Genomic DNA, 21,414 nt, shown 5'->3' on the forward strand with positions numbered 1-21,414 from the left:
ACGAGTAGGTAGAGATCTTCATTCTCTGTCACCCGAGTTTGCTAGCTTGCTTGCTTGCTTATTTATTTATTCATTTATGACAGGGTCTTACTCTGTCACCCAGGCTGGAGTGCAGTGGTGTGATCTCAGCTCACTGCAACCTCCACCTCCTGGGTTCAAGCAATTCTCTTGCCTCAGCCTCCCAAATAGCTGGTATTACAAGCACATGCCACCGTGCCCAGCTAATTTTTTTTGTATTTTTAGTGGAGATGGGGTTTTGGCCAGGCTGGTCTCCAACTCTTGACCTCAAGTGATCCGCCTGCCTTGGCCTCCCAAAGTGCTGGGATTACAGGTGTGAGCCACTGCACGCAGTCCCGAGCATATTTTTTTTTTTATGAAAATGTTCAAATTTACAACAGAGTTACTATAGTTGCTTTATCAAATATGTATCTATTTGCATCCATCAGTCAACTTTTTAAGTGCATTTCTAAAGAGATTGCAGACATCAGTAACCTTTAGTCCCTAAACACTTCAGAATGCATTCATTGAATTTGATGTTTATGTTTTTAGGTAAATTTTACATATAGTCCCATGCATAAATCTTAAGTGTACATTTGAGTCAGATTTGACAAATGCTTATACCCCATTAACATGGTTGCTGTCTTTAACATTCTAGAGAGTTACCTCATGTCTATTCACAGTCAGTCCCACCCAGCTCCTTCCAGAGGCATCTGCTGTCCTGATTATTTCCCCCAATATAGGTTAGTTTTGCCTAATCTAGGACTTTGTATAAATGGGATCATACACTATGTACTTTTTGTGTAAAGCTTCTTTCATTCAGCGTTGTGTTTTTGAAATTCTTTGATGTTTTGGCATGTAACGGTAGTTTGCTTTCCAAAGTGGTTACTCTGTTTTACACTTCACCGACAGAGTGTGAGAGTACCAGTTGATCTTCACTCTCACCAGTGTTTAGTGTTCGTTTAATTTTAGTCGTTTGGGATGTATGTAGTAGTATCTTAATGTTTTAATTTTCCATCTGCCTCATGACTCTTGATGTTGAGCAATTTCTCTTTTTTTTTTTTTGCCATTCTTTTGTTTTCCTTTCTGAAGGGTGATCATAGCTGACTGCAGCCTCCACATCCTGGGCTTAAGCAGTCATCCTGGTTCAGCCTCCTGAGTAGCTGGGACTATAGGCACACACCACTGTACTTGACTAATTTCTTTTAGAGATGAGGTCTTGCTATGCTGCTGAGGCTGGTCTCAAACTCCTGGCCTCAAAAGATCCTCCTGCCTCAGCCTCTCACAGTGTTGAGATTACAGACATGAGCTACCATGCCCTGCCCCTTTGCCCATCTTTAATTGGATTCTTTGTCTTTGTTGTTGAGTTGTAAGAGCTCTTTATATATTCTGGTACTAGATTCATATTAGATGTATGACTTGCCAGTATTTTCTCCCATTCTCTAAGTTACCTTTTCATTTTCTTGATCTCTCCTTTGATGCACAAAAGCTTTTAATTTTGATTAAGTTCAATTTTTCTTTTGTTCCTTTTGCTTTTGGTTTCATATTTAAATCAGAAAGATATATTGTTATGTTTTCTTTTAAGAGTTTTATCGGGTCGGACACGGTGGCTCACACCTGTAATCCCAGCACTTTGGGAGACCAAAGCACGTGGATCACTTGGGGTCAGGAGTTCAAGACCAGCCTGGCCAACATGGTGAAATCCCGTCTCTACTAAAAATAAAAAGAAATAGCCAGGCGTGGTGGTGCATACCTGTAATCACGGCTACTTGGGAGGCTGAGACAGGAGAATTGTTGGAACCCGGGAGGTGAAGGTTGCAGTGAGCCAAGATCGTGCCATTGCACTCCAGCCTGGGCAACACAGTGAGACTTCGTCTCAACAAAAAAAAAGACTTTTATAATTTTGGATTTTATATTCAAGTCGTTGATCCATTTTGAGTTAGTTTTTGTATATGGTGTGAGATAGAGGTCCAATTTCATATTTTTGCATGTGGATATCCAGTTGTTCCAGCACTCATTGAACAGTCTGCTCCATGATCAAAAATCAGTTGGCCATGGATGTATGTGTTTATTTTGGGTGCTTAGGTGAATTCCATTGGTCTATATATTTGTCCATATGCTGGTAACCACATTGTTGTGATTTACTGCAGCTTTGTGATAAGCTTTTAAAAGCAAGACGTGTGCATGTTTCAGCTTTGTTCTTTTTCAAGGTCATTTGGCTATTTGAGTTCCCTTCTAATTCCATATGAATTTGAGAGTCAACGTTTCCATTTCTATGAAAAAGATCTTTGAAATTTTGATAGGAAATGCATTGAATATGTTAATGTATGTCTCCCAATTATGAAAACAGAGTTTCTTTTCATTTGATTTCTAGATTTCTTTCAGCAGTGTTTTGCAGCTTTCAGTGTGCAAGTCTTCCACTTTCTTGGTTAAATTTATACTTCGGCATTTTCTTTGGATGCTATTGTAAATGGAATTGCTTTCTTTTCCTCCTCTCCTTTGCTCTCCTCTGTTTCTTTCTTTCTTCTTTCTTCTTTTTTGAAGATAAGGTCTACTATGTCACTGAGGCTGGAGTGCAGTGGCACAATCGCAGCTCACGACAGTCTTACCCTCCTGGGCTCAAGTGATGTTCCCACCTCAGCCTCCTCAAGCTTCCTAAGTAGCTAATTAGGTTCAGGCCACACCTGGCTAATTATTTTTTGTAGAGACAGTCTCTCACTATGTTGCCCAGGCTGGTCTTGAACTCCTGGACTCAAGTGGTTCTCCCACCTTAGCCTCTCAAAGTGCTAGGATTACAGGCAGGAGCCACCGTGCCCAGCCTGGAATTGTTTTCTTAATTTCCTTCTAGATTGTTCATTGCTGGTGTATAAAAACACATCTTTTTTTTTTTTTTCTGATTTTTTTCTTTTTCATACAGGGTTTCTCTCTGTCACCTAGGCTGGAGTGCAAGGGCATGATCACAGCTCATTGCAGCCTTCACCTCCTGGGCTCAAGCAGTCCTCCTGCCTCCACCTTCTGAGTAGCTGGGACTACAGGCCCATACCACCATGCCTGGCTAATTTTTTTTTGAGACAGGGTCTTGCTATGTTGCCCAGCCTGGTCTTGAATCCCTGGGTTCAAGTGAGCCTCCTGCCTCTGCCTCTCAAAGTGCTAGAATTACAGGCATGAGGTACCATGCCCAACCACAAATAATTTTTATGTGTTGATTTTGTACTTTGCTGCTTTCCTAAATTGATTTATTAGCTCAGAAAGCTTTTTTGTAGATTCTTTCAGCTTTTCTGTATGTAATGTCATGACATCTGCAAATAGAAATACTTTTACTTCTTCCTTTCCAATTTGGATCTGTTTCTTTCTTTGCTCTGCCTAATTGCTCTGACTGGAATGTCTACTACAGTTACAATGGCAGGGGTAAATTCAGGCATCCTTGTTTTATTCCTCATTTTAGGGCATTTGGTCTCAGTCTTTTGCCATTATATTGTTTTATGTTGGTTTTTCATAACCTCATTATGCTGAATAGCAGCATGGCATTCTGTCTGGTAGATGTACTATACCTTATTTAGCTGGTTCTTTATTGCTGCATTAAGTAGTTCCGATATATTGCTATTACTATTAGTACGACAGAAGATAATATTGCACATTTAATATTTGTGAATCTTTATCTACAGGATAGAGTCCCAGAAGTGAGGACTGTTGGGTTTCTCTTTGTTTTCTGATTCTAAGGTCCTACCTTTAGCTCCACATTAAAGTAGAACATTTCTAGGCTGGGTGCCATGGCTCATGCCTATAATCTCAGCACTTTGGTACGATTGTTTGAGGCCAGGAGTTAGGACCAGTCAGGGCAACATAGTGAGACCCATCTCTACAGAAGTTTTAAAAAATCAGATGAGCGTGATGGCACACATGTGTAGTCCTAGCTATTCAGGAGGATTGTTTGAACCCAGAAGGTGAAGGCTGCAGGGAGCTATGGTGGCACCACTGCACTCCAGCCTGGGCAGCAGAGTCAGACCCTGTCTCAAGTAAAGTAGAAAATTTCTGTGCAGTAGAATAAGTATCATTAGCTGAGCCAGGCAGTAGAACAGGTGGTGTGGCTGTTGGAAATACAGAGGAGGTAATGTTCTAGAACAAGCTTGTCCAACCCACAGGCCACATGAGACCCAGGATCACTTTGACTGTGGCCCAACACACATTCGTAAACTCATGGAAAACATTGAGTCTTGCTGGCGATGGTTTTTTTCTTTAACTCATCATCTTTCATTAGTGTTAGTGTATTTTATGTGTGGACCAAGATAATCCTTCCATTGTGGCCCAGGGAAGCCAAAAGATTGGACAGCCCTGTTTTAGAAGAATAAACTGGTAGTAGCATCTAAGTTATTTGGGAGACTTGCTTATGAGATGGAGTGGAGTAGTTTGTGGTGGGCCAGTGCTTCCGCTGAGAACAAGTAGAAAATCAGGTAAATGTAGAAAATAGTCATTTCATGTTATGTAAGAGCTACAGAAAAAGATATGACAAAGAATTGAAATGTGCAGAAATGCCAGATAAACCTTTTAGAGGTTACTGGAGGATTTGTAGCTATGTTTCCCTACGGAGAAGCAGCAGCTGAGAATGTAGGTTTGGCCCAGGCTAAGCAGTACTGCTGGGGGCAGTAGATGTTTTGGTGGTCAGGACTGGAGTAACAAAACCCACTGGATGCTGAAATGTAAGTCCAGGAGGGACAATCCTTTGACTCCTTGGCTAACCCTGGAGAGACGGACTGATTTCCTTTCATGGCAGAACAAAGGGTGAACCCATTCTTAATGCAGGATAACATCATCTTGTGTCTGTGTGATTCTTTTATATACAGTGTCCAGTGTGCAGTACCTTACCAGTCCTGTGAGGACAGAGAAATTGATTTAACTAAAAGAAAAATCATTTTAGAAGCAGATTCTCAGGTGATCCATGTTGGAGTTAACACATAAGGACTTTAATTAGGACTAATAGCTTCCCCACAGTGAGATGCCACAACATACCCAGTATGTTGACTGAAATAAAAAAGACAGATACAACAAGTGTGGATAAGGATTTGGAAAAATTGGAATGATACTGTTGGTGGTGCCCCTTCTGTGGAAACAGTTTGGTAGTTCCTCAAGAAGTTCAGCATAGGCTTGTCCAAGTGCAGTGGTGTTTACAACTAATTGATCACAAGCAGTTGTAGATGTAGTTCTTCTCCACTCCCACTGCTTCGCTTGACTACCCTTAAAAAACAAAATAAACAACGGCCGGGCATGGTGGTTCACGCCTGTAATCCTAGCACTTTGGGAGGCCGAGGCGGGTGGATCACGAGGTCAAGAGATGGAGACCTTCATTCTGGCCAACACAGTGAAACCCCGTCTCTTTAAAAAAAAAAAAAAAAAAAAAAAAAAAAAAGAAAAAGACCAAAATAAGCAAAAGAAGTTCAACGGAGTTAGATAGCCCAACCGTTCTACTTCGAGGTGTATACCAAAAAGAAATGAAAACATACTTTCATTCAAAAATATGCACATAAATATTCATAGTAGAGTGACATTACTCTTAATAGCCAAAAAGTATAAACAACCCAGATGTCTATTAGCTGCATAGATAAGCAAAATGTGCTATATCCATACAGTGGAATATTAGTCATAAGAAATGAGTTACTATTCTGCTCTATGCCACAAGATAGATGAACCTTGAAAACGTTCTAGTAATTCAGGTAAGCCAGACACATAAGGTCAAAGTTTGCATGAATAGAATTGTATGAGGTATCAAGAACAGGCAAATCCATTGAGACAAAAAGTAGAATAAAAATTACCAGAGGATGGGGAAAGGGAGACGGGAAGTTACTGTTCCATGTATACAAGAATTCTGCTTGGGATGATGAAGTTCTGGAAATAGATGGCAGTGATGTTTGCACAGCATTGTGAATGGACTTAATGCCATTGAATTCTACAGTTGAAAATGATTTAAGTGATAAATCTGTTTTACTCTCAATTAAAGATCCATGTTAGAAAAGGGAATGAACAACTGATACATGCTATGACTCATGGATGAATCTTCAAAACTTGATGCTAAGTAAAAGAAGCAGGTCACAAAATACTACTTACTGTATAACATTTATCTGAGATATCCAGAATCAGCACATCCATAGAGTAGACAAGGTGTTGCCCGGGCCTTCAAGATGACAGAAGATTAGCTAGAGAATGGGATTTGAATGCTAGCAGTTACGGCGTTTCTTTTTGGGATGCTGAAGATGTTCTAAAATGTTGTTATGGTGATGATTACACAACCCTGCGAATATACTTTAAAAGCACTGAATTGTATATTTTGAGTGAATTGTATGCTTTGCGAATTATATCCCAGTAATTATTAATAAGCTTAGATAATAGCAATGAAGAAACAAGACGTACTAATGGACAAATAGATGGAAATTGTTATCTGAGGAAAGAAAGTTTCTAAAACCATATATAATTGGAATCATAGAGCATAGAAAAGAGGATATTAACCAATATTTGAAGTAGTATTGACCAAAATTGATTAAAGATTTAAGGGTGTCTGTGAATCCCAAGTGAGATATAAATACAAATTAAACAATTCCTAGGTACATCATAATAAACAGCTTAAAGCTGACAACAATAATAAAACTTTTAAAACAGCCACAGGGGGAAAAAATAACACACTACCTTCAAAGAAACAGTATAAGACAAATAGCTGGCTTGTAATCCCAGCTTCTTGGGAGGCTGAGGAGTGAGGATTGCTTGAGCCCAGGAGTTCAAGACCAGCCTGAGCAATGTAGCAAGATGTCCATGTCAAAACAGAAATAAAAACTGATGGCTGTCCTCTCAACAGGTTGAATGAAGGCAGGAAGGTAGATCCTTGGATTGTTACAGTAGCTCACACCTGGGCCAGGCATTGCAAGGAGAGATGGGTGGATTCTCATTATGTTAGTGGAGTATGGCTACTAAGGGAATACGGAAAGATTGCCCTAGAGTATGCCAGTGTGGATACTTTCAAGAAAATTCATTTCTAAATTTTCAACTTCACATTCACCCTTTTCTAAAATTGCGCCCTGTGATGGAAGTATCATTACAGTTTTTCCTTTCTACTTCTTTCACAATGACCCATTTCCACTTTGCAAAGAAAAGGCGTATCTTTCTTGATTCTTCCTGTGGTGCTTTGCCTCAGAATGTAACAACCTTCAGATTGTCTCAGACAGAAATATTTTGAAATACTGCTATTGATGTACATAAAATTAATTTCTAATGAATTAGGTATCAGATCCTAGTCAGATAGTTTCTACTTCTTTGCTTTCAGCACAGTTGATGTTAGCTATTATTTTTTGCTGTTTTTTTATTTTATTTTTTCCATTCCTCACCTCACTGATGTTAGCCATTATTTAAATATGCATCATTAAAAATAATTTTTAGTATTAGATCAATGTGGATTTTTTTGTTTTGCAAATGGCTCAGGAGGTGCTCAAATAATTGAATGACATCATAAGCAAAACTTACCCTAGTCCCATCTACTTATTTATGTGAGTAGGATTTCTCAGGGCAAAGACAAATTTATAAAAATAAAATAAATAGAATCTATGCTGATTCCTGGATTTATAATTGGGAAGAAAAAGTTTCATCTGCCCTGCTAAGAGTTGATACATATAGTCAACTTTTACATATGCATGTTTTTTGTGTCTATGTATGCACAGTATAACTGTTGTTTAGATGATTTCTATACTTAGAATTTGTATAGCTCAGTCCTTGGAAAACAATACTTGACTTTTATAAGCACAAGAAATTTCAAAATCTTCATTTATTTATGTATATTTTTAGAGAAGTAGGATAAAAACTAAGACTTTCAGGCATAAAAGTACAATATACTGCTGGGTGCAGTGGCATGCATCTATAGTCCCAGCTGCTTGGGGGGCGTTCAGCCTGGACAACTTAGTGAGACCTTGTCTCAGCTTTTAAAAATTTTTTGTGTGTTTTTCTGTCTCAGTTATTTTTTAAAAAACAACACTATGCCGTATTTACATTTGTATCAAGAGCCAGGTACAGTGGCTCACATGTGTAATCCCTGTGCTTTTTTGGGAGGCCAAGGCAGGTGGATTACCTGAGGTCAGAAGTTTGAGACCAGCCTTGCCAACATGACGAAACCTCATCTCTACTAAAAATATAAAAATTAGCCAGGCATGGTGACAGGTACCTGTAATCCCAGCTACTCGGGAGGCTAAGGCAGGAGAATTGATTTGAACCCAAGAGGTGGAGGTTACAGTGAGCCAAGATTACATCATGCACTGCAGACTCGGGGACAAGAGCAAAACTCCATCTCAAAAAAAAAAATTGTATCAGGAAAGGGAAATGAAGATACAGATTCTTCATTGCTTAGGAAGAATTCATTTACAGTTTTTATTTTTAATGAATAATGGTAGATATATTATCATTATGGAATGTGGGTTATATTAGATACATTTCAAAGAGTGAAATAACAGTTTTAACATGTTAATAATAGTAAGTTTTAAATGTTAACATAAATATTCAATAATTTAACAGTTTTTCAAAAGTATTTTAACAGATCTCTCAAAATATTTTAAATATCATTGCCAGGTCAGCACTAGGGTGAGGCAAGAAGGCACCTAGAGTACAAAAAAAAATTATTTTTTGAGGCAGAGTCTTGCTCTGTTGCCCAGGCTGGAGTGCAGTGGCTCTATCTCAGCTCACTGCAACCTCCGCCTCCTGGGTTCAAGTGATTCTCCTGCCTTAGCCTCCCAAGTAGCTGGGATTACAGGTGCATGCCACCATGCCCAGCTAAGTTTTTGTATTTTTAATAGAGATATGGTTCACTGTGTTAGCCAGAATGGTCTTGATCTCCTGACCTCGTGATCTGCCCATCTCAGCCTCCCAAAGTGCTAGGATTACAGGCATGAGCCACTGCACTGGCCTAGAGTGTAAAATTGAAGGAGGCTCTTACACTCAGTGTTCTGCAAGTGCCATGTCAGCACTTAGGGGAACCTAACAGTGAGTGCCTCCCTATATTAGGCACCCTAGATATTTTGTTTGCTCATCCTAGTTCCAAACCTGGTCATTAGATTACTTAAGATAAGAAATTCGCTTGTGAATAATTGGATTTAGAAAAAAATATTTGCAAACATCAATCATTTTTCCATCAACTGCTTTTGATTTGTTTTTTTAGGGTGGGATTAAAAACTCAGCCTGAGTCAAAATGCCCTGAGCTGCTTGCCAATTACTGTGACATGTTGCTAAGAAAAACACCATTAAGCAAAAAACTAACCTCTGAAGAGATTGAAGCAAAGCTTAAAGAAGTGGTACATGAATTTTTTTTAATTTCAACTTTTAAAATCACCTTACTTTGAATTTGTGTTTTGCTTACAGGACTTTCTATAATAGTACCAATTTTAAAATGTGTATCTGTTATGAAGTTTTACAGTGCAATACCTCTAGGGGGGGTATTTTTTCTTCGGAAAATTTTTATTCATAGCTTCTTGAAGGAAATACCATTTAATTCCTCTCCTTTCATGATTATTTTTAGGAATTAAATTGTGGCTACTAATACAGGACTTATCATTCCAACAAATCTGGAATGATAGTTGTAAGATTGGGGGTTTTTTACTCCTTCCTTTTTTGTTAGAGTCCAAGATAGATAGCTAAGTATGAGTGAGAGTAGACTAAGTAGTTGCTTTCATTTTTGTCACCCAGTTAGAGTAATGATGTAAGCCCAGGAATACAAACACGAAAAAAAATAAGATATTGGGTAAGTGTAGACAAAAAGGCCCAGAGAGATGATTAGTGGCAGAAAAAAAAGTGGAAAAGATAAGTAGAAGAGAAACGTGGGTGAAGAAAACCACTGATTGTTTTCATGTGAAGTATATCGTTGCAATTTATGTAAAATCTAAAAAACTGATATTTAGAGTGACTAAAAATTTATTTGGTTATGGTCTCAATTTTGCTAACTTTTAAAGTAGTATATTAGGACTGGGTATTTCTCACAGATAATTTACTAGGTCTTTATATGTATATAAAAATTTCTGACTTTTGACAATTGGTGGATATAGAAGGGTCTAAATTTGAGAGATGGCTAAGAGTATATAAGAATTGAAAGTAATTTTGTTTTTCATGCAGCTCTTGGTACTTAAATATGTACAGAACAAAGATGTTTTTATGAGGTATCACAAAGCTCATTTGACACGACGTCTTATATTAGACATCTCTGCCGATAGTGAAATTGAAGAAAACATGGTAGAGTGGCTAAGAGTAAGTAAATTTTTAAAAAATTTGGTTTTCCAATATAGTACATCATTTTTATATGTGCTTGAGTGATACATTTTGGCAATATTGTTAATGTCAAAGAAGTAGGAAACATTTTATAAGAATATAGTGTCATTTAGGCCGGTGCAGTGGCTCATGCCTGTAATCCCAGCACTTTTGGAGGCTGAGGCAGGTGGATCACCTGCAGTCAGGAGTTCAAGACCAGCCTGGCCAACATGGCGAAACCCCATCTCTACTAAAAATACAAAAATTACCTTGGTGTGCTAGTGCATGCCTGTAATCCCAGCTGCCTAGGAGGCTGAGGCAGGAGAATCACTTGAACCCAGGAGGTGGAGGTTGCAGTGAGCTGAGATAACACCATTGTACTCCACCCTGGGTGACAGAGCGAGACTCCATTTCAAAAATAAAGAATATAGCATCAATTATATAAAATAAAGTGATATCTAATAAAGTAATTTTCTTAATACTTTTGGTAAAGCGTTTTTGTTCTTGAGTTGTTTCTACTGTTTCTCATTTGTACCTCAACTCTCATTTAAACCGACCTTATTAATAAGTAGACTACAGGACAAATTATTTTTAAGGTATTTTCAGTACTAAATGCTTAACTTTAGAGATGTTTATCAATAAATAATAACATTAAATACTTCTATATAGCAAAAAGAATATTTAAATGATGGCCTATTTAGGGTAATCAATGCTGATTATAACTAAATTCCCATATAAAATATTTGAGTTTATTTTTTTGTTTTAACTATTAAAGTAAATGTCTTTCATTTCTGTGTATGTATATATCTCTGTCTCCATGGAGAGAGTGCGAGTGTGCACACAGCAGAGAGAGCTACAGATTTTTTAACTTATAGATAGCCTTCAAATGGCAATGCAGGATAGTAGAAATTACTACACCAACAAACGGCATAGTAGAAAAAAGAATTATTCCGTGACTTTTAAAAACTATTCTCAAAAGACTCAGAACTCTTGCTGTCACTTATAAATATATAGGAAAAAGGGAAAAATAGCAAAACTAATATATATTTACTATAAGAAACCTTTAGAATTAAATTATTTCTTTTTTGTTTGGAGACAGAGCCTTGCTGTGTTGCCAAGGCTGGATTGCAGTGGTGCGATCTTGACTCGATGAAACCTTTGTCTCCCAGATTCAAGCAATTTTCCTGCCTCAGCCTCCTGAGTAGCTGAGACCACAGGCTTGTGACATGATGCCTGGATAATTTTTATATTTTTAGTAGAGACAAGATTTTGCTTCTTGGCCAGGCTGATCTTGAACTCCTGGTGGCAAGCGATCCGACTGCCTTGGCCTCCCAAAGTGCTGAGATTACAGGCATGAGCCTACTTTATTTCTTTGTTAAAAAATATATCAAGACCCAACAGTAAAATGAGAAATAGGGCCAGGCATGGTGGCTCACACCTGTAATCCCAGCACTTTGGGAAGCTGAGGTAGGCAGATGGCTTGTGCTCAGAATTCGAGATGACCCTGGGCAACATAGTGAAACCCCATCTCTTTAAAAAATACAAAAATTAGCTGGGTGTGGTGGCATATACCTGTAGTCCCAGCTGCTTGGGAGACTGAGGTGGGAGGATCACCTGAGCCTGTGAGGTGGAGATTGCAGTGAGCAGTGATCATACCTGCCTGGGCAAGAGTCAGATTCTGGCGCGCGCACACACACACATACACACAGCAAATAATTAAAAATTGGCAAAGGATTCGAATTGATAGCTCTTCATAGAAGATACCCAAATACCCAATAAGTGCATGCAAAGATCCTCAACATCGTTAGTCATTAATGAAATGGAAGGAGAGGCTCAACATGGTAGCTCTCGCTTATAATCCCAAATACTTTGGAAGGCTGGGGTGGGAGGACTGCTTGAAGCCAGGAGTTAGAAACCACCCTGGGTAGCATAACAATACCCCATCTCTACAAAAGATATGAAAATTATTCCAGCCAGCGGCTGAGTGTGGTGGCTTACACCTATAATCCCAGCACTTTGGGAGACCAAGGCGGGCAGGTCACGAAGTCAGGAGATCAAGACTATCCTGGTCAACATGGTGAAACCCCATCTCTACTAAAATACAAAAAATTAGCCAGGCAGGGGAATTGCTTGAACCTGGGAGGCAGAGGTTACAGTGAGCCAACATCTTGCCACTGCACTCCAGTCTGGTGACAGAGCAAGACTCAATCTCAAAAAAAAAAAAAAAAAAAAAAAAAGTTTCTTTGCCGAGGGTGGTGGCTCACACCTGTAATCCCAACACTTTGGGAGGCTGAGGCAGGCGAATCACAAGGTCAAGGGATCGAGACGACCATCCTGGCCAACATGGTGAAACCCCGTCTCTACTAAAAATACAAAAAAAATAAATAAATAACTGGGTGTGGTGGCATGCGCCTGTAGTCCCAGCTACTCGGGAGACTGAGGCAGGAGAATTGCTTGAACCCAGGAGGGGGAGGTTGCAGTGAGCCAAGGTCGTGCCACTGCACTCGAGCCTGGCACCTGGCGACAGAGTGAGACTCTGTCTCAAAAAAAAAAAAAAAAATTAATTAATTAGGCATGGTGATATATACCTGTAGTTCCAAATACTCAGGAGGCTGAGATGGGAGGATTGCTTGAGCCCAGAAGTTCAAGGTTGCAGTGAACTGAGGTCATGCCACTCGCTGCACTGCAGCCTTGGCACCAGAGTGAGACCCTTTCTCAAAATCAAACCAAAAAAATTAAAAACCACTTTGGAGGCCAAGGCGGGTAGATCACCTGAGGTCGGGAGTTCAAGACCAGCCTGACCAACATGGTGAAACCCCGTCTTAAAAAAAAAATCACATGGAGATACTACTTTATTCCACTAGGGTAGCTAAAATAAAGACAAACAGTAACAAATATTAGTAAGGAAGAGGAGAAATTGAAACTTTCTTAAGTTTCCAAAAGGGACATAAGATAGTGCAGCCACTTTGGAAAACTGTTGGGCAGTTTTTAAAATGTTAAACATAGAGTTGACTCAGCAATTTCACTCTTAGGTCATTCATTTGAAGAGAAAGGAAAGCATATGTTTCATGTAAAAACTTGTAAACAAAGGTTTATGGCATTACTACTATTAAGAGTCAAAAAGTGGGCTGGGCAAGGTGGCTCACGCCATCCCAGCACTTCAGGAGGTGGAGGCAGGCGGATCACAAGGTTAGGAGTTTGAGACTGGCCCAGCCAGTATGGGGAAACCCCGTCTCTGCTAAAAATACAAAAATTAGCTGGGCATAGCAGCACGCACCTGTAGTCCTGGCTAGTCAGGAGGTTGAGGCAGAACAATCACTTGAACGTGGTAGGAGACAGAGGTTGTAGTGAGCTGAGATGGCACCACTGCATTCTAGCCTGGATGACAGAGCAAGACCCTGTCCTCCTCAAAGAAAAGAAGTCAAAAAGTGGAAACAAGCCAGAATGTCAGTGAACTAATGAATAAACAAAATGTGATTAATCCATACAATGGAATATTTTTTGCAATGAAAAGAAATGAAGTTCTAATACCTGCTACAGTATTAGATGAACTTTGAAAACATAATGCTAAGTGAAAGAAGCCAATCTCAAAAGACAATATCATATCATTCTACTAATATGAAATGTCTGGAATAGGCAAATCCACAGAGATAGCAAGTAAATTAGTGACTTCCAGGAGTTGGGGCTGGGAGGGGAAATGAGTGATTGCAAATAGTATGGGGTTTCTTTTTGGAGTGATGAAAATGTTCTAAAATTATATAATGGTGATGATTGCACAGCTCTGTGAATATGCTAAACCTCACTACATTGTATATTTTATTTTTATTTATTTTTTTTGAGACAGAGTTTCACTTTGTTGCCCAGGCTGGAGTACAGTGGTGCGATCTGGGCTCACTGCAACCTCCGCCTCCCGGGTTCAGGCGATTCTCCTGCCTCAGCCTCCTGAGTAGCTGGAATTACAGGCGTGTGCCACCATGCCCAGCTAATTTTTGTATTTTTAGTAGAGAATGAAGTTTTACTATGTTGGCCAGGCTGGTCTCGAACTCCTGATCTCAGGTGATCCACCCACCTTGGCCTCCCAAATTGCTGGGAATACAGGCATAAGCTACCACACTTGGCCAAATTGTGTACTTTGAAAGGGTGAATTTTATGGTAGATAAATTATCTGTGTCAGAAAAGCTGTTAATGAAGAGTAGTTTAAATAGTTCTTGCCTTCTTATGTAACTTTGGCAGAGTAAGCAGATTTTCTTGCCTTGGAGAGTTGTGACACCCTTGTAATTTGGATGAGCTTCTAGCGTTATATCTACTGGGCTTCAGTGTAATGAAATACTGTGAATTCCTTTGTAGCATTTTTCCAAGATCACTTCCTCTAGGGTATCTTACCTTTTTTGTCACTTACCACTTTTCTCTTTTATGTTGATAATTTGCCTTCACTAAGTTCCTCAACACTGGCATTATCAACCTGACAATCACAGTCAGCTTGTTTATGTTCTATTTTATTTTCATTTCCAGCATTAACACTTCATTTCTTCAGTGTACTTTTATTATCTTTGTGTGCCATTACCTTCTTTGATTATTCTCTTTTGTAAGTTGTCATGGGGGTTAATTACTGGAAGATAAGGTGCAATGAAACGACACACTTTGCTGTCTGTGGTTGAACTGAATAAACGAATGACTAATAGATTGTGTTTATGTTTTTTAAAAATTTATTTTATTTTTTATTATTTAAAAAATAATATAAACAACAGAGTTTCACTGTTGTTACCCAGACTGGAGTGCAATGGCACTATCTCAGCTCACCGCAACCTTCGCCTCCTGGGTTCAAGCAATTCTCCTGCCTCAGCCTCCCGAGTAGCTGGGACTGCAGGCACGCACCACCATGCCCAGCTAAATTTTGTATTTTTTTTTTTTTTTTGAGGCGGAGTTTCGCTCTTGTGACCCAGTCTGGAGTGCAATGGCGCAATCTCGGCTCAACGCAACCTCCGCCTCCTGGGTTCAGGCAATTCTCCTGCCTCAGCCTCCCGAGTAGCTGGGATTACAGGCACACACCACCATGCCCAGCTATAAATTTTGTATTTTTAGTAGAGACAGGGTTTCACCTGTTGACCAGGAGGGTCTCGATCTCTTGACCTCATGATCCACCTGCCTCAGCCTCCCAAAGTGCTGGGATTATAGGTGTGAGCCACTGTATTTTTTATTTTTTTTTAAGAGACATCATCTTCTTCTGTTGCCGAGACTGGAGTGCAGTGACACAATCAGAGCTTAAACTCCTGGGCTCAAGTGATCCACCCACCTCAGCCTTCTGAATAGCTGGGACTATAGGGAGTATGCCACCACATCCCACTAACTTTTAAAATTTTTTTATAGTGATGGAGTTTCACTCTGTTGCCCAGGTTAGTCTCAAAATCCTGGCTTCAAGTGATTCTCCTGCCTAAGCCTCCCAAAGTTGCTGGGATTACAAGTGTGAACTACCATACCAGGCCAATTAATAGATTTTCAAAGCAATATTGTGATTCGTCACTGTTATTTTTGTCATGATTTGTGGATCAAGGAGCTAGACATAAAGTTTTTACTTCATGTAGTTTCATTATTACATAGTGTCAACTGAAGGTTGAGCTTTGTTCTTGGAGAATTGGTATTATTTAACTGTACTGTGGTAACTGAAATTCTTACATACAAGAATTGTGCAAAGCAGGGACCCCTTGCAATATCCTGTTTTGTTTCTAAGAAGCAAATTTTATAGGTATTAGATGATAAACATTCTAATAAAAGAGAAAAATTTTGTATTAAAACATCTAAGACTTAGTTCTTCCATTAAATTTTTTCTCAGGAGTATACCAGATTATGTATTTATGACCTCTTCTGTCTTTGGATTTTATAGGAAGTTGGTATGCCAGCAGATTATGTAAACAAGCTTGCTAGAATGTTTCAGGACATAAAAGTATCTGAAGATTTGAACCAAGCTTTTAAGGAAATGCACAAAAATAATAAATTGGCATTACCAGGTATTATTTTATAATCATATATATTTTTTAACTTAAAAAAATCTTTGTTTTCTGATAAATTAAAAATAAACCTCAGCAGTAATAGATCAAAAGATTTTGTGAAGTCCATTTCCTTGGAGACAGCTATCAAAACAGTGGGTTGATTTACAAATCTTTATTTCACCACAAAAGGACACTTTAAACAAAAGTTTTATAGTCTTAATGATTTTTTAACAAAAGTTACCCTGTATTTATTTTGAATTTTATCCATTGTTAACATAAATTTCTTCATATTCTTGATATTCTTGTCTATAGCTGATTCAGTTAATATAAAAATTCTGAATGCTGGTGCCTGGTCAAGAAGTTCTGAGAAAGTCTTTGTCTCACTTCCTACTGAACTGGAGGACTTGATACCGGAAGTAGAAGAATTCTACAAAAAAAATCATAGTGGTAGAAAATTACATTGGCATCATCTCATGTCGAATGGAATTGTAAGTAGATAGTATGTTTGTTACTTCAGCTTTCTGTTTGGATGCAAGTAGCAGGACTCCATAGAATTACTTAAAATAGAATTTCCTTGCTAACGTGTGAAAGTTTGAGCAGAAATAGTTAATTTTTTTCATGAAGTCGTTAGGAACATAAGCTTCTGGTTACATCATCGCAGGTAAGATACTGCCCTTGTCTACAGAATTCAACATGATCCCAACTAGCTCAGTCTTCCTGCCAACAGAAAGGGAAAGGTGAGGGTAGCTTATACCTTTCTTTAGGGGCAACTTCTAGAAGTTTCCTCCTGCGTTCGGATAACCTCTGGGACCATTTAAAAAAAAAAAAAGTTTTCCTCCATCATTTCCATTTGTATCACATGGTTCAGTACGTAGTCACATGGCCATGTTTTGTTACATGGAAAGAAGAGATGAGCATGTATTGTGGGCAATCATTAACATATACTAAAATGTTTATTACCATGAAAAAAGCCGTAGATTTTGTAAGACAGCAGTCTTTTTCATATCTAAAGTCATGTCATAGATATCATGAGATTCTTATTAAAAATCTATTTTATCTATTATAGATAACATTTAAGAATGAAGTAGGTCAATATGATTTGGAGGTAACCACCTTTCAGCTTGCTGTGTTGTTTGCATGGAACCAAAGACCCAGAGAGAAAATCAGCTTTGAAAATCTTAAACTTGCAACTGAACTCCCTGATGCTGAGCTTAGAAGGACCTTATGGGTTGGTTTGTGTTTTTGTTTGTTTTTAAGATTGTACCCTCTCACATAGCAGTGAATATATGATTGGCTTGCAGTATATTATTAAATTCATACCATCTCAAAATGTCTTACAATCAAGAAGAATAGAGGCCCGGCACAGGGGCTCATGCCTGTAGTCTTAGCACTTTGAGAGGCCAAGGCAGGCAGATCACTTGAGGTCAGGAGTTCTAGACCAGGCTAGCCAACCTGGTGAAACCCTGTCTCTACTAAAAATACAAAAATTCGCCCGGCATGGTGGCAGGAGCCTATAATCCCAGCTACGCAGGAGGCTGAGGCAGGAGAATCACTTGAACCCTGGAGGTGAAGGTTGCAATGAGCCAAGATTGTGCCAGTACACTCCAACCTGGGTAACAGAGTGAGACTCTGTCTCAAAAAAAAAAAAAGAAAAGAAAAATATACTAATGAGATATTTATTGAAAAAATAAATTGAAAATAGGCAATTTACCAAGGCAGAGAAAAGTACTTCATATAAAAGGAGAGGCCAGGAGCAGTGGCTCATGGCTGTAATCCTAGCACTTCGGGAGGCCAAGGGCGGGAGGGGAGGATTGCTTGAACTCAGGAGTTTGAGACTAGCTAGGCAAAATAGTGGGATTCCATATGTTAAAAAAAAAAAAAAAAGCAAATTAGCCAGCTTGGTGGCTGTATCCCCAGCTGCTTGGAAGGCTGAGGTGGAAGGATTACTTGAGCCCAGGAGGATGCAGTGAGTCACAGTCATGCCACTGCACTCCAGCCTGGGTGACAGTGGTGCAGTCTTGGCTCACTGTAGCCTCCGCCTCCCAGGTTCAAGCAGTTCTGCCTCAGCCTCCTGAGTAGCTGAGATTACAGGCATGCATCACCACGCCCAGCTAATTTTTTTTAGTAGAGATGGGGTTTCACCATGTTGGCCAGGATGGTCTTGATCTTCTGACCTCATGATCTGCCCACCTCAGCCTCCCAAAGTGCTGGGATTACAGGTGTGAGCCATTGTAAAAAGAAAAAATTTAAAAAGAGAGAAAGATGGAGTTGGTATTTAAGTGTTGCCTTTGAGAACTGTGACCACCTACGTACTTTTTTTTTTTTTTTTTTGAGACAGAGTTTTGCTCTTATTGCTCAGGCTGGAGTGCAATGGCACAGTCTCAGCACACTGCAACCTCTGCCTCCTGGGTTCAAGCAGTTCTCATGCCTCAGCCTCCCAAGTAGCTGAGATTACAGGCATGTGCACCCATGCCCAGCTAATTTAGTATATTTTTAGTAGAGTCAGAGTTTCACTATGTCGTTCAGGCTGATCTCAAACTCCTGACCTCAGGTAATCTGCCTGCCTGCCTCAGCCTCCCGAAGTGCTGGAATTACAAGAATGAGCCATCGTGCCTCAGATATATAATTACTTTTTATACTGAGAATGTGTTCAAAAATTTTATGATGATCAAAAATCTAAAAGAAAAATTTGGTCTGTTTGAGGGCTTGTAGATTATACTCATTAGCCCCCTGCTCGCAACTACATTTTACCCCTACTCCATAGAAGTTCCAGATTTTCTTAAAAGTTCCAAATTTTTTAATTTTTTTTTTTTTCTTTGAGATGGAGTTTTGCTGTTATCCAGGCTGGCGTTCAGTGGCTCAGTCTCAGCCCACTACAACCTCCACCTCCCAGATTCAAACGATCCTCCCACCTCAGCCCCTCAAGTAGCTGGGACCACCCGTGTATGCCCCACACCTGGCATATTTTTGTATTTTCAGTAGAGACTGTGTTTCCCCATGTTGCCTCAGCTGGTTTAAAATTCCTGAGCTCAAGTGATCTGCCTGCCTCAGCCTCCCAAAGTGTTGGGGTTACAGGTGTGAGCCACTGCGCCTGGCCTGAAGTTCCACAATTAATTCCTACCTGTAGAGGAAGGAGCTGGTATATAACTGCCAGGTGGTGTTTACTGTGGTCCTGTGTGACCAGTTTCTTGGCTTACTGTAAAAAGAGCATTTATTGCCTTCTCATAACCAACGCTTTTCCCCTCCTCCTCTTCCTCATTATGCATTCAAATATTATATTCATGGTAGTACCGAACATTTGAAGTTTGTGTTTGTAATCCTTTTCTTGCCTATGTTGATTATGTTGGAGAATTGATCTTAGTGTTTCATACTGTTTTTAGATGCTAATTGTTTTCTCTTTATTCTTCATAGTCTTTAGTAGCTTTCCCAAAACTCAAACGGCAAGTTTTACTGTATGAACCTCAAGTCAACTCACCCAAAGACTTTACAGAAGGTACCCTCTTCTCAGTGAACCAGGAGTTCAGTTTAATGTAAGCTTTATGTTGGTTGATCTAAAGCAAAAACACCTTGTTTGAATTTTAGCACTTTGTTTTTTGCAAAATAATTATTTTCCTTACATTATATTTAAAACATAAATATATACTGTCATCACTTTAAACATAGCATTTAGTTGTTTATGGAAAATATTAATCAGATGTTTACTTCTTTACTATATTTTCCGTGGATACATTTTTGGTCTTTGACATGATACTATATTATATTGCATTTCATCTTTCAGGCTGATACCTTTTTGTGCTCTAAAGCAACTTTATTCAGACAAAGCGTTTTTGTTGTTGTTGTTGTTGTTAAGATCCAGTTAGGAGATCACACTGAATCATAACCCATGTATCTTTAATTAGCTAGTCACTTTTATGGCAATATAAAATATTAACTTTGTTTTTATAGAGAGTGTAATCACTCATTAGCAGGTTAGTTATATTTGAGGAAAATAGAGAGTTTGTTTTAAAGTAGTATGTAGGCTGGGTGCAGTGGCACACGCCTGTAATCCTAGCACTTTGGGAGGCCAAGACAGGCAGATCATGAGGTCAAGAGATCGAGACCATCCTGGCCAACATGGTGAAACCCCGTCTCTACTAGATACACAAAAATTAGCTGGGTGTGGTGACACACAACTGTAGTCCCAGCTACTCGGGAGACTGAGGCAGGAGTATTGCTTGAACCCAGGAACTGGAGGTTGCAGTGAGCCGAGATAGCGCCATGGCACTCTGGCCTGGTGACAGAGCAAGACTCCATCTGAAAATAAATAAATAAATAAAGCAATATGTAGCTATTTGTCATTTTTCCTTTAAACAGTTATGATATTTTTAGAATATTTCTGAAGATTTTCTCTCAGACATTGTTGCTGTAATAGGATTTTAAGTCTTTCACCATAAAATATTCGATTCAATTCTTTTTGTAGAAAAAATGCAAAAGTTCAGAAAAGGGGTAAAATCAACTTGATTGGACGTTTGCAGCTCACTACAGAAAGGATGAGAGAAGAAGAGAATGAAGGAATAGTTCAACTACGAATACTAAGAACGCAGGTTTGTAATATTGACAAAATGTCTGAAGTTTGAAAAACCTTAGTTTTCTTTTTTCTTTTTTAAATTTTGAAATCTTTTTTGAACTGAAAAGCATGTAGGGGCCAAGTGCATTTTGGGAGGCTGAGGCAGGAGGATTACTTGGGGTAACAAAGTGAGATCTCGTCTCAATTAACTTTCCAAAAATACATTAAAAATTCCAATTCTAGTTGGAATATGAATTCCAATTTCCCATTCCATTGTAATGTGAAATTACGAACCGTGTTTAGAACCAAAAAAGTTCTCTAATATTCATTTCTTCTTTTAAAAAAAATTTAAAGCTAGGATTATGATACTTTCTGAATGTAATAAAGAAAAGCTATGTATGATTGTTTTAACTTTAGAAATAGTCCTTTTAAAACCAAGTTTTTCAACTTTTACTATTTTCTTTTACTACCGTTTGAAACTTCTGCCCGGGGTATTTTTTTTTCTTTTCTTTCCTGGTTTTGTTTTTGTTTTTTGATTTTGAGACAGGGTCTCACTCTGTTGCCCATACTAGAGTACAGTGACACCATCTTAGCTCACCGCATCCTCGACTTCCTGGGCTCAAA

At 38.9% G+C, this 21,414-nt stretch overlaps 1 protein-coding gene across 1 annotated transcript in view; it reads left to right on the forward strand.

Moving 5' to 3' along the window:
- The window catches only part of CUL5 (cullin 5), a 107,317-nt gene that overhangs the window by 79,579 nt on the left and 6,324 nt on the right, over positions 1-21,414 (forward strand). The window contains 7 exon segments of the mRNA XM_002807267.7: positions 9,179-9,311; positions 10,126-10,257; positions 16,139-16,262; positions 16,557-16,732; positions 17,311-17,472; positions 19,656-19,774; positions 20,704-20,827. Coding sequence (XP_002807313.3) covers positions 9,179-9,311; positions 10,126-10,257; positions 16,139-16,262; positions 16,557-16,732; positions 17,311-17,472; positions 19,656-19,774; positions 20,704-20,827 — 970 coding nt within the window.

The sequence above is a fragment of the Callithrix jacchus genome, chromosome 10 (assembly GCF_049354715.1).
Source record: "Callithrix jacchus isolate 240 chromosome 10, calJac240_pri, whole genome shotgun sequence".
NCBI classification, from domain to species: domain Eukaryota; kingdom Metazoa; phylum Chordata; class Mammalia; order Primates; family Cebidae; genus Callithrix; species Callithrix jacchus.